This window comes from Corythoichthys intestinalis, chromosome 16 (assembly GCF_030265065.1).
Source record: "Corythoichthys intestinalis isolate RoL2023-P3 chromosome 16, ASM3026506v1, whole genome shotgun sequence".
NCBI lineage: Eukaryota > Metazoa > Chordata > Actinopteri > Syngnathiformes > Syngnathidae > Corythoichthys > Corythoichthys intestinalis.
Genome location: NC_080410.1, coordinates 3,202,922 through 3,217,442, shown reverse-complemented (window position 1 = coordinate 3,217,442; position 14,521 = coordinate 3,202,922). Strand labels below are relative to the sequence as shown.

Sequence of the window (14,521 nt, the reverse complement as noted above, 5' to 3'; positions counted from 1 at the left end):
TGACCAGGAACGTTCATGGTCGTTTTGGACTGAGAGGCAAGGCGTGAATGAATTTGCCGCATAGGGGTGTGTCCCGACATAGAAACTTCTAATTCAGAGGAGCACGCTTACTGCTAGCATCATGGCTAGAGCAATACAGATGAAAACTAGCGTTACGGCCAGTCCACCCCCCCCCCCCCCCCCAACCATGTGTAGTCATGCGTTTTATGAAACTGCATGGTCCCCTTTCCCCCAAAAATTAATCTTCAATCGAAAAAAAAATCTATGAATTTGGTTAAATAATTTATTTCCATTAAAAAATGGAACTACTTGTGGTCTTCATTTCATTTATAGAATCCGATTGGTTTTTTTTTTTTTTTTTTTTCTTTTTTTTTTTTTTGTGCTAAAATTCCATGTGTTTTTCTGTTAGGTATCAGACAATTTATCAAGTTGGTGTGTTTGTCTCTCGATCCTCGCTTTGTTGTATGAAGATCAGGAAACTCTGGGTCCTTGCTTTTCTACAGGTACGTTGTGTCTGAATATCACAGAATAATTCAAGGAATTATGCATATATGAAAAGTATTGTAAATGTACAAATGGCGGAAAACACTCAGGTGACTTGAAGTTCTGCTCTGAGACCCCCAATTTGGCCAACTTTCACAATTGTCCGATATGCATGTGTGATACATCATTGAAAAGCTTAAAATCTCAATTTTCTGGGGGAATAAAAATTTTGAACAGGAGGGCATTTAATTTTTTTTTTTTTAATTAAGCAGCGAAACCCTATCTGGAGGTGAGACCATGAAAGAGCAGAATTAAAGACGCCATGACTTTAACAAGATATTAACGCGTACTTACTTTGTTTCGATCCAAAAACTCCATGTAGCATGTATCACTGAGTGTTAAAACACTGCTGTGAATGGCCACAGCTGGATTTGTGGGGGATTTTATGGGTGAAACATGGTAATATAGCAAGGGTCACGATGCAGAAATCGCAGACATCAAGGAGTCGTCGAGATTTTCTTTTTCATATATTTACCCTTTTAAATGTTTTTTTTCCCAGTTTTTCTTTGTTTGGATCGATTATTTATCATCTAACATATTGGGGAAAATGCGACACTAACAAAAAAATACAATTAAGCAATAGTTATGAGGTAGATATCCGTGACTTTTTTACAGACACCATTTTTTTTCATTGTGATGTAATTTGTTTAAAAGTTAAAAATATGCACGTGAATAATTTTATATAGTTGTTTTTTTAAACTAAATATTAGACATCAATTAATGATTCAAAGCTAAAAATTACAGACATTTTGAATAAAGATGTTCGATCGATTGGGTCCGATCAAGTCATTTTCAAAGTATCGAAATCGGCAAAAAAATATCGGGCATGCCTTTTTTTGATTTTTAAATTTTTTTTTTTTAATTAAATCGTTTTCTAATTGTATTTCACGTTACATACAAAATGTCTTACACTCATCCAGAGTCTTTAGTTTTGGCTTAAAGTAGGACTGTCAAATTTATCACGTTAACTGCGGTAATTCGTTTTGAAAAAATTAATCACGTTAAAATATTTAGTGCCATTAACGCATGCGCTGCACGACCCACTCACGCATTGTCGCTTTCAATATATAAAGGCACCGTTTTACCTATATATAGAACTAAAACGCAGTGTAAAATGAGTAGAGTGAATTTAGGCAGTCTTTGGAGCCTTTATTTAATTGGCTAAAGCCTTAAAATCCCCCTCTCAACAATTAAAAATATCGTGGGAAGCAATGTGGGGAAGAAAGGTGGTAGTTGATCTTTTTCTTAACACCCTATGTTATTTCTCAACGCAGAGAAGATATATCAATTCGTGTCACTACGCACACTCATGGTTGCACTTCCCATCATGCATTTGGACAGAACAGTTAAATGGCTACAGTATCATTTACTGAAAGCTCAACAAATACACAAGATGGCAATATTTTGTTACAATATACAAAGTCACATTTATCCTTTAAGAATTACAAGTCTTGCTATCCTTGGATCCCTCTCACAGAAAGAATATTAATAATGTAAATGCCATCTTGAGGATTTAATGTCATAATAAACAAATACAGTACTAATGTACTGTATGTTGAATGTATATATTCGTCCGAGTTTTATTCACTTTTTTCTTAATGCATTGCCAAAATATATATGATCGGGAAAAATTATCGGGAATGATTGGAATTGAATTGGGAGCAAAAAAAAAAAGCAATCGGATCGGGAAATATCAGGATCGGCAGATACTCAAACTAAAATGATGGGGATCAGATCGGGAGCAAAAAAACATGATCGGAACAACCCTAATTTTGAGTTATAAATATAATTAATTACCTTCGTTTTATGGCTGGGTTGAAACAAAAGCGGTTGCGCGATGTCTGTAAATGGGGTTTCCAGGGTAAAACGGACAACATAAAAATAGTTCGGGGGCTTAATGCGCTATGAATCTGCTATGGCAGCATTTAGACATATTGTTCTATTGAACACAACAGTTGTTTTGTCTTAAAATACAGCAGTGTCTTTGAAAGAGGAGTGCAAAAGCAGAAACTGCTTTTTCAGTCTTGTCTGTTTTCCGCCATATACAGGTAGTCTCCGGGTTACGACGCCCCCGACTGCTGTTGGCAGTCAGGTAACGCTTTCAGTAATCACGAGGGATGTTCCAATCCGATCACTTGATCGGATATTGGGCTGATTGTGCCATTTTTCAGAGTACCTGAATCTGAAGTTTTTGTTATACAAGCTAGTCTAGACGCTCTCTATAAATCAATTAATAGATGTAGCAACAAGCACACAACCAGTCCGTTACGCTGCAAAAAAAATGCCCCCCCCCCGAGCAGCTGCCCTCCAAATTGTCCGCGCACGACACTGTAACCCATTTATGCTGATCAGCCTCAGCTGTGCGATCTAGTTGTAGAAATCAAGGCGAATGAATGAAATTGTGCCGTATCTCAATTGAAAATACTGTATGCAATGTTGCCATTGAGAAAGATTGATTTAATGATTTCTTTTAGGAACCCCGACTTTGTTAAACCACCCCTTTACTCCACAGGTGTTAAATGCAGTGTTCCTCTTGTTGGAAGTGGGTTACCAATTCCTGCCTAGTGCCTGGTTGGTGTTTGGGATCATCTTCTATGAGGGTCTGCTGGGTGGAACTGCATACGTTAACACCTTCTACTTCATTAGCAAAGAGGTTTGACTTATTTCATTACTTTAGATTTTTATAAGCATCAATGCACGACGCCAGACTGTCAGGGTGGGGTACATCTTTAACTGATCACCAGGCAATCGCAGGCAGAGGTGGATAGGAATGTGTTACAGTGGTATAAAAAAGTATCATAAGGTTTTAGAGTGGCCTAGTCAGTCTCCAGACCTAAACCCAATAGAAAACATTTGGAGGGAGCTCAAACTCAGGCTTTCTCAACGACAGCCCAGAAACCTGACTGATCTAGAGAAGATCTGTGTTGTGGAGCGGGCCAATATCCCTCCTGCAAACCTGGTGAAAAACTACAGGAAATGTTTGGCCTCTGTAATTGCAAACAAAGGCAACTGTACCAAATATTGACATTCGTTTTCTCAGGTGTTCTAATACTTATTTGCAGCTGTATCACATAAATAAATAGTTTTAAAAATCATATTGTGCTTTCTGGAATTTTCTTTTTAGATTATCTCTCTCACAGTGGACATGCATCAAAGATGAAAATTTCAGGCCCCCCCCCCCCCCCCCCCAATAATTTCTAATATGGAGGACTTGCAAAATAGCAGGGTGTTCAAATACTTATTTTCTTCACTGTAGTTAGCTGTGATGGACTCCAGCACCCCTGGGATAAACAGCTCGGAGAATGAATGAATGATTTTTAAGTAACACTACTATTAAAATTCTTGCCGACTACCACCCTCTTGTAATGAGTGAAAGTCACTTGATAGTAAATGTCAAACTTTTCCAGAATCCACGTTCCCTAAGAACATCTTTACAATTGGCTGTTATTGAATAATTCCAAAAATAGACAATTGTGTCCACGTTGTGATCATTTTGTTACTTGAGTCATTACTCAGATAGGCCAAGTTAATCATTTTTCCCCCTCTTTCTCTCAGACTGAAGATAGACATCGAGAGTTTGCCATGGCTGCAGCCAGTGTTGGAGACAGCGTGGGAATAGCTTTGGCTGGAGTCACCGCTTTCCCTGTCCACAGATACTTCTGTTCACTCTGATTCAGCGACACATGAACTTAGTTAATAACCATGAAAAGCATCTATCAAACAAACAGATAATGCAGCCTGTAACCCCCCCCCCCCCCCCCCCATGAGTTTCGTACATTTCATGGCTGTCAGGGGGAAAAAACAACATAATTATCCTCCCAATTTTTTTTTTTTAATGCACATAGTTATATGCGCATTAAAGTTATATTTATATATAATATTATATCAATTAGGGCTGTCAAAATGATCGCGTTAACGGGCATTAATTAATTTTTTAAATTAATCAGGTTAAAATATTTGACGCAATTAACGCACTCCCCCCGCTCAGACAGATTTAAATGACAGTACAGTGAACTGCTTGTTAATTGTGTTTTATGGTTAGGAGCGAGGAGCGACTTATGTGTGAAATTATCATTCATCATTTGACATGTTATTTTGGTGTTTTGGCTCTTCAAATGATGGTGTCATAACGATGGCCAAAATAAAGTCAGAAAATTATACGGACGTCCAGCATTCTCATTTGGGAGTTTAGCTCTCTGTATAGACCCTACCCACGTGACGTCACAACTCCGCTCTCCTGAATGGTACCGCCCACTTGTCCGTCAAAACATAGTGTTAACCTGTTACGGCTACGTACATTTCTCCTATTTACGGCGTGTTTTTCTGCTCCTTAACATTAATAATCAAAATGGTGAAGGTGTGTGTGGCTGTTGGTTGCACTAACAGAGAAGATGGAAGGAGAGACTTGAAGTTTTACCGTATTCCGAGGGATCCAAAGAGAGCGAAATGGACGGGTGCAATTCGACGTGAAAACTGGGCACCAAAAAAATCACCACAGACTATGTAGTAGTCATTTTATATCCGGTAAGATGCATTTAAGATATACTTAGAGGGTTTTGGGCTGACAAATAACCACAATTAAGATCATTGCGAGGCTAATCGCCGACAACATACGACGTAGTACGACATAGTTTCAAATTCAAGATGTTTGTGACTTCCCTTTCTTCCACCATCGTTATTTTTTTAATAATATTTAGCTGGTACCAAGTGAAAGAAACTGGCCTCGTCTACGGGGCTGACAAATAACCACAATTAACATCATTGCGAGGCTAATCGCCGACAACATACGACGTAGTACGACATAGTTTCAAATTCAAGATGTTTGTGACTTCCCTTTCTTCCACCATCGTTATTTTTTGAATAATATTTAGCTGGTACCAAGTGAAAGAAACTGGCCTCGTCTACGGGGCTGACAAATAACCACAATTAAGATCATTGCTAGGCTAATCGCCGACAACATACACGTATGTATGTAGTGAGAGTGCTACCGCTAAACCATATAAACATTAAAAGCCTTAACTCCATTGACAAACGACATGAAATACATTAGACTTGACAGTGGATGTTACCAATAACAAAAGATTTTGAATTGAAAATTTCGTAACTCACCTTTCCAAGCACAAGATAGATTCCTGCCGAATTTTCGTGGACGAGGACCTGTTTCACCCAACCAGCAACGAAGTATTTATAAGCCTCCAAGCTCTTGAAGTTTTTCATATTTTCGTGAGAATAGGCTGATTTAGTGTGGACAAGATAATTGTAAATATCTGCGTAGCAGATGTCAGGCAGACAGGGCGAAGACAGTGGGTCGAAAAACATCGATTTGGGCATCAAATATGGATCTGGCGACTGTATAGAACGAAGCTTTTCCTCATAACGCCTTTCATGCAACAGATCCAGTGAGTTTGCGGCATCAGAACGCACCGGGTCTTCCATGAAATGCATTTTAAATTCCGCCATCAATTGAAAACAATGCTAATACAGAGTCAAAATGACGGACAAGTGGGCGGAACCATACAGCGAGCACGTGGTTTTGTGACGTAGGTGGGTAGGGTCTATAGCCAGGACCGAGCCGTAGCGTCCTGGTGAGGACAGTACATTTGAAATTTCGTTGTTCATGCATCATGTAACATTATTATACTGAACACTTATTCAGCATGTTGTTCTCTATTGTATTTTTATTTTAAATTGCCTTTCAAGATGACATATCTGTTCCATGTGTTGGATTTTATCAAGTAAATTTCCCCCCAAAATGCGACTTACACTTCGGTGCGACATATGTTTTTTTTCCTCTTCGTTGGGCATTTTATGGCTAGTGCGACTTATATTCAGGTGCGACTTATAGTCCGAAAATACGGTAATTAATTTTTAAGCTGTAATTAACTCGATTAAAAAAATTTAATCGTTTGACAGCCCTAATATTAATATATATAATTATACACATAGTTGTGTGGGCAAGAAAACCCTATATCATAGACTTCATAATATATATATTATACTATTATATACAATAACAAAGTCTATGCCTATATGTTGCTCACTCAACATAATTAACTATGTACTGCGTTTGCACTAGTTTTTGGGACCCCCCTCTGTTATTGAGAGGGTTGGTATGCTCTATCAGACGCGGGAGTGAGGATACGGAAAGGCTGTGAGTGACATCATCACTCGAAATTAATATCTCAATATCTATAAAACGATAACAACACAAATGAAAATTTTTACAGCACAAACGATTGACACCATTTTTAATCAAAATGTGGGGTTGCTTGACCTCAGATTGACATATGAAACAATGGTTAATATCTAAAAAAAAAAAAAAACAGGACAAACGAAACTTTTTTTCAGCACAAACGAATGACCTAATTTTTCTACAACTTTGCATGTGATGGGGGGCCAACTTCACGGAGGTGAGGTTGTCTCATTGAAAAAGTAGATCTTGGAGCTAAAAACAATTAGCACCCCTGTTCGACAGTGACCTGAAAATAATGTTACAATAAAATATCAACTTAATGGGTTTATACACACTAATTGATCTATACTCTTGTTTATATGATTAGGTGTATCCATAACTTCACCTCTCAATGCTAGACATTTTTAAACTTAAGTGTAAAACTGAATCTACAAATAAGATAACAAGATTAACATTATACTTTTTAAAGGTGTGTTTTTATACAGTATCTATTAAATCCATTGTATTAAAAATTGTCTGCTGTGGATAGTTTGCATTTTAAGTTTTTTTTTTTTTTCTATTTAAAGTGCTCAATTAATTTATTTTATTTCTTTAAATAGTACTGGTACTACCATGATTGTCTGTTTATGCAATCATTTTGATAGCAATATCATGTGTGTCATGTGAAAAAATTAGGACACCCCATGGAAGCCTGTGTTTTCTAACATATTTGGTCATATGGATATTTAATATCAATTTTAACAATCTTGAGGGATTCAAGTAATAGACCTAAACAATTAAATGGGAAAAAAAGTTTTTTTTTAATAACTTGGTAAAATGTAAATCTATATAAATGCAATTTCTGCTGAGGAATAAATTAGGACACCCCCACATTCAGTCCCACTTAAAATGGCTACAATCACACCCAGGGGTATCACGTCAGGTGCACATAATTAGAAAATCATTACCCAGTGTTTTGAAGGAGGCATGCCTTATTTAAACCTTGATTTAGTTTGATGTGCCCCTGACTGTTGAAGTGAGAGAAAACACAATCAAAGGAGCTGTCTGACGCCTTCAGAAAGAAGATTGTCGACGCTTAGGTATCGCAAAAGAATATTACATCAGCCATTCCACTTTCTGGAAAATAGTCTACAAGTGGAAGACATTAAAAAAAACTGCCAACATGCTGACGTCTGGCCGTCCAAGCAAGTTCACCCCTAAAGCAGACCGCAAGATGCTAAAAGAAGTCTCCAAAATCCCTAAAATGTCATCACGTGACTTACAGCAGGCACTTGCTACTCTTGACGTGAAAGTGCATGCCTCAACAATCAGAAAGAGACCTCACAATTTTAACCTTCATGGGACGTGTGCAAGGAGGAAACCTTTGTTCTCCAAGAAGAACATGAAGGCCAGAAGTTTGCCAAAGTGAATGTAGACAAAGACAAGGACTTCTGGAATAATGTTCTTTGGACAGATGAATCTAAGATTGAATAATTTGGATAACAGAACAGAGGAGATGTTTGGCATAAACCCAATACAGCATTCAAGGAAAATAACCTCATACCAAATGTGAAGCGTGGAGGTGGAAGTGTCATGGTTTGCGGATGCTTTGCTGCAGCAGGACCTGGCCAGCTCATCATCATAGAATCCACTATGAATTCTATCATGTATCAGAGGGTGCTTGAGGAACATGTGAGATCATCTGTGAAAAAATGAAAGATGAGGCAAAACTGGACCCTGCAACATGACAATGATCCAAAACATACCAGTAAATCCACCAAGGACTGGCTGAAAAGAAATGGAAATTCCTGAAATGGCCGAGTCAAAGCCCAGATCTTAATCCCACTGAGATGCTGTGGGGTGACTTGAAACGGGCTGTACATGCAAGAAACCCCTCAAACATCTCACAGCTGAAAGTATTCTGCGTTGAGGAGTGGGGCAAACTTTCTTCAGACCATTGTCAAAGACTGGTAGATGGCTACAAAAAGCGTCTCACTGAAGTTACTTCAGCCAAAGGGGGTATCACTAGCCAGGGGCGGACTGGTAATCTGCGGGTTCTGGAGGATCACAGAGCGGCCGGTGCCCTGGACGGCCGGCGGACGCCATTCATTATACATCACTCTTTTTATCCCCCCATCGTCTGATTATATACAGTTCGCATCCAAGCCGACTGGTGGCAGCAATGCGCCTGGCTGTTCACCACCAATCTGATGGAAGAATGAAGAAAGCACAGAGTAGCCTTAATTGGTTCCTTGTGGAAGCAAAATAGCGACGAACGTTAATGCACAATATAGATGGTGGTGGCAAAAAAAAAAAAAAAAGGGGTGGCGGTTAGGCAAGGTTAGGGACAAAAAATTAAAGAAGCTGGAGAGCGAAGCATTAAAATGTCATAAATTGACAAATATTTTCGCAAGCAGCAGTCTGCCTGCAACGGCCACGTCGGGTAACAACTGCCCAGCCCCCGGCGATGGTGAGAGTGGGAGCGGCAGCCGCTCTGTCGTGCAGCCGGTGGAAGGAGAGAGAAAGAAGAGGGAGGGGGTAATGATAAGCTGGTGGAAGTTCCCCAGACAAGCGTCGGGCAAGTATGTTAGCCTGGTACTCCAGACTCACCGCTGTTCCAGCTATTCTCTCAGTGTTTGAAAAATACAGGGAGAACAGTCTGGCCGTGCCAGGCAACAAGTAAGTAGGGATGAAGAGGGTTACTTGCTCGGTATACTGGCAATTGTTATCCACCAGGTAGCTACATTTTAAATGAAATAAATGACAAAGGGTTAGTGCCAGCTAGTCCATGTACCTGTTTGCAATCGTGTCAAGTTACAGTATGCTAGTCCTACTATCACTCTCCTAAGAAAAAATATTTTAGCTGTAAAACAACATATGCACACGCAGCAGAAATATTAATTCAGAAGAAATATAACAAAATATTAATAAAATGAAAGGTTTTACTACTTTAAAGTTTAGGTAGTTAAATTGATATGATATAAATTCTTTATTTATATATCGTTTTGTTTTCTGGTTAATACTTTCCAATGAAGGTTATGTATACAGGATATGTCTTGAAATGTTTATTGTATTTTCATTGAAATGTATTATTTGTGTGGCAAGATTAATTATAGCATAAACAATGAAGTCATTTTATAGACACGGGATAAGTGCTATTATAATCAATTGGATACATAAAACTTGCTTTAAAAAATAAATTCTTTCATTTGTTTATTCAGGTTGATCATAGAGCTAGGGCAGAAGATCATGAATCCAACTCCAGTTCAGCCTTGCAGTACTTTGAGCACCCCAAGTCAGACAGTCACAGTCTAGACACATTTTCTTCATTTTTCTCTCAAAGTGCACAAAATCGATGCATTTTACAATAAAATGTAAAAAAAAAAAAAAAAAATTCTCCCGTGGGGGGGGGCATGCCCCCGGGCCCCCCTAGAGGGTCTGTGTTTCCCTTCGTACAGCGATTCTTGTGGGCTGGGCTGAGTCAAAGTCCAGGGCTGCTTTTTAGTCCCAGTCCGCCCCGGTCACTAGCTATTAGGTGGTAGGGTGTCCTAACTTTTTCCTCAGTTAGAATATAAATTTTTTATTCATATAGTTTGGTTTAATGAGTAAAACAATGTTACTTTTTGTTGTTTACCTGCAATTAAATCACTTTCTTTTCCAGAGATAAAGAAAAACAAGATCCGACGTTGATATGTGAACATTTCTTAATAAAGAACTGAATATTTAATAGGGTGGCGTAATTTTTTCACATGACTGTAGGGAAACACCGAAATGAAAATTGTGGGCTGAAACAAAAAACGGGAAAAAAATTCCACAAGTCAATATACGGTAGATGATAGACAACTGATTTTGGATGTCCAAAACAAACAAGGATACCGCAAGAAGATATCTTAATTGTGTATTGATTAATTGTGCAATGGTAATTTAAATCAGTCTAAATGATGCTGCTGCTTTGACATCTGTAAACATGGTTGTACGCCTGAAAGAAGTTTCACGCGGCATGGAGAGTGACGAAGGCGGAACTGAGCAGATGAGCTGGTGGCAGATCAGATTGATTGTTTGATTGTCACACTTTCAATAAAATGAAAGATCATTGCTGACTTACTTTGTTTTTGGTTTTTTTTTTGTCACGGGGGAGCATATTTGGGAGCTGGTCTGGGTTGCCAGATGGGACAGTTTTAAGCCCAACTACATTTAAAACCTGCCCAGTTTAATTAAAAGCAGCCCAAATATCAACCAAGATGTTTCACTTCTACAACTCAGGGTTTTTTGCTTAAAATCACCATCAAATGTGATTTGATCATTGTCAAAATCACACAGATGAACAAAACAGTGTCTACTTTAACTAAAACCACCCAAACATTTATTCGGTTTCTAATTTTAATGAGGATAGCATGCAAACAATGACAGAATGAGAAAAATAAGTAAGTGAACCAGCACATTTGATATTTTGTGGGCCACCCCTTTGGCAACAATAATTTAAACCAGACGCTTCCACTAGCTGAAGAGCAGTCTGGCACATCGATCAGGACTAATCTTGGCCCATTCTTCTCTACAAAAATGCTGTAGTTCAGTCATATTCCTGGGATGTCTGGCATGAATCGCTGTCTTTAGGTCATGCCACAGCATCTCAATGAGGTTCAAGTCTGGACTTTGACTTGGCCACTCCACAACTTGTATTTTGTTCTTCCGAAACCATTCTGAAGCTGGTTTACATCTGTGTTTTGGGTCGTTGTCTTCTTGCAACATCCATTCTGTTTTTAGCTTCAACTGTCTGACAGCAAGTTGTCTAGGCCCTGAAGCAGCAGCGAAACAGCCCCAAATCATGATGCTCCTTCCACCATGCTTCACAGTGGGGATGATGTGTTGATGATGTGTTGAGCTGTTCCGTTTTTCCTCCACATATGACGTTCTGTGTTATTTCTCAACAATTTAACTTTGGTTTCATCAGTCCACAAAATATTTTGCCAGAACTTCTGTGGAGTGTCCAAGTGCCTTTTTGCGAACATTAAACGAGCAACAATGTTTTTTTTTTTTTTTTTGGCTTCATCCATGGAGTCCTCCCATGAACACCAGTCTTGGCCATAGTTTTACATATAGTTGATGTGTGCACAGAGATATTGGACTGTGCTAGTGATTTCTGTAAGTCTTTAGGAGACACTCTAGGGTTGTTTTTACCTTTCTGAATATTCTGCACTAAACTCTTGGCATCATCTTTGGTGGACAGAGGATGCTGGGATACACAGATACACAGTAGAGGCCCCTTTTAACCAATGGCGTACCGCAAGCAACACGTCACTTCTGCTCATTAATATTCATGACAAACACTTTGAATTTTTTCATTATTAAAAAAAAATCTTAATTCTATAATTTATTTACACATACCCCTTACTAAAGCTTTTATTACAACAGAAAAGGTAACAGTGGCAGTCAGATACCGTTTTAATTTTTTCAGGTCATTCATCGTCAGACAAAAGCAGCACGGCAAAACACTACGATAAAAATAAGTAAAAAAAAAAAAAATCTAAATTACCTTACATCTTCATCCTGTGAAGGGCGATACCCCCCAACTAAATGTTTACTGCATTTTCAACTTGCTGGTGTTAAATGTCCGCTCAAGGTGATCCATTCTTCACATTTTTTCCTCCGAGTTTTTGGTTTCAGGAAACGTATGAAGAAAACATCCTTCTTATGTCGTAATGTCTAGAGTCGTTTCTACAAGTTCCATATCAGCAGTGCTTGATCGGCATGTTCGGTTTTGAAAGATTACCCGAGAAATATAATCATTTGTATGCGAGGGCATTTTTTATAATGTTCCACTTCCACTTTACATTGCGACGTCACGGTCTAGCATTCGTGCGGTACGCTATTGCCAATAGCAGAGCAGCTATAACATCCTGAAATTTCTCTCATAACAAAAAGCAATATTTTCCCGTTGAGGCATGTCTTAACCTGAAAACTCTGTATGTAGAGACGGTCGTCAGTAGAGGTACATCTGTATACAGTATTTTAGAGCATTTGGTATTTATTTGGATCAAATATATTGGTCTGTTAAGAAAACACAAACGTAAAATGACCTTTAACCAGTGCAAATCTCTGAAACTATGTTAGGCCGACTCCACAATAATTAAAACACTATCCTTAAAGCAGAAATGTGAAGTAATTTCATAACATGCCAAATAGGGTCACAATTAAAGTAATTAAACATTGTCCAACAAATAAAGCATGAAAAAATAATTTATATGTTGTATATTTGACAAAATAATCGCCTTTCCGAAGTTCGAGCCTGAAAGGGGACGAACCCGGAAGTGATACGTCACACCGGGAACAGCGATGGCAGCTCCATACATACGGCCGCCATACAAAGCCCTTTAACACAATGATTCAAACAGCGATATAAGTGATAGATCGAGCGCAAGGGAGGAGATCCAAGTTTTTGAAGAGTTGGAGGAAGAAGAGGAAGTTGGAATTTTATGTTGGACCTAACATGTATTAGCCAGACGCTAATCAGGATGCAAACAATGTGCCTAGACTACCTGACATGGAATGGATACAAGACCTATCGAGATTACAAGATTGGTAAGATATAGGCTGTTATTTTTTTCATGATTTGAAGATGCAGGCATTTGCACATAATTTTATGTCTTCGTCTATCTGATGACATTGTTAAAAAAAATAATAATCAGACTTCATGTTCATTTTGGCAGATCCGGCAGCTCTCGTGCATATCAAATAAAAATATAAAAACGTTGGGGGGAAAAAAAGAGATGAGTCGTTGATGGCTTTCTCCACTTTATTGTGGCAACAATAAGAAAACAAAATAATTGCGGACTGCCGCCACATTTGACCGCGAAGTTTTGCTTCTCGCTGATCTCCTCCTCGCCTCCTACTACTCCAGCGTCTCTTAAACGGATCGTGCATAGTGTCTTGTTGTGAGCTTTTTGTTGACAAAGGTATCGAACAAACGACGTGCTGACAACTTTGTTTCTTTATTAACACATGGAGCTAGCAGTATGAACACAGCTTGGGGCTCTCGGCAGGAAGTGACGTCTAATGGCGTGAGGATATGTAGTTTTTTCACACAAGCTAACAGATTACAAAGCACCACTTCAGTGTTGTGCCTAGACTATTTCCCATGATTCACTGCATGTCTTGCGCGCTCGCTGATTCGCTGCCAGAAATTAAAACCAAAACGCTTGTTGTTGTCACCTGTCAGCAGCTCTCGTACCTAAACCACAAACTAGATCAAGCGATCACCGTGAAAGAAACGCCGAACCGTACAAATGCAATGCAATGCTTGAAGCATGCAGGTGGAAATACATAATACAAATACAAATAAATGTGCACAAACTCACCGGCGGTTTGTGTCTCTTACGGCAACGTGACCGTGAATTACTGCGACGCCGACCCGCTTATATTCACATCCACACCCCTTTCCCGATTGACAGTGGATTAACCCTTTCGGACAAGATCGTATATGACGCACAATTTAAACACGCTTAACCTAGCGAACGCAACAACAACTATGATCGGGGATTGCCACGAGTTAACTTTCGGCTAACGTCGCCAGCTTATACTGTTCATTCCACAACAGTTGGCAGCTCTGCTTTGACAAAGTCATCAGTCATCTATCCAAAAATCAAACTTTTTGGCAAATCGCCACACACCGCCGTGGCATCTTACCGAGAAGCAATGCAACAAACAATACTGTTCTATGGCGGACTTCGCTCGCACTTCCCGGTGTGACGTAATTTCCGAAGATTGCCGAAGAAAAGCATTGTCGTTGTCAAGGGCATTGCTATGGGT

The 14,521-nt window shown here is 39.0% G+C and overlaps 1 protein-coding gene across 1 annotated transcript in view; it reads left to right on the top strand.

The window, feature by feature from the left end:
- The window catches only part of cln3 (CLN3 lysosomal/endosomal transmembrane protein, battenin), a 70,927-nt gene extending 60,818 nt beyond the window's left edge, over nt 1-10,109 (top strand). The window contains exons 13-15 of the mRNA XM_057861035.1: nt 410-503; nt 3,056-3,196; nt 4,099-10,109. Of these exons, the coding sequence (XP_057717018.1) occupies nt 410-503; nt 3,056-3,196; nt 4,099-4,215 (352 nt within the window). The 3' untranslated portion in view covers nt 4,216-10,109. The remainder of the gene's footprint in view (nt 1-409; nt 504-3,055; nt 3,197-4,098) is intronic.
- Nucleotides 10,110-14,521: the final 4,412 nt, after the last annotated feature.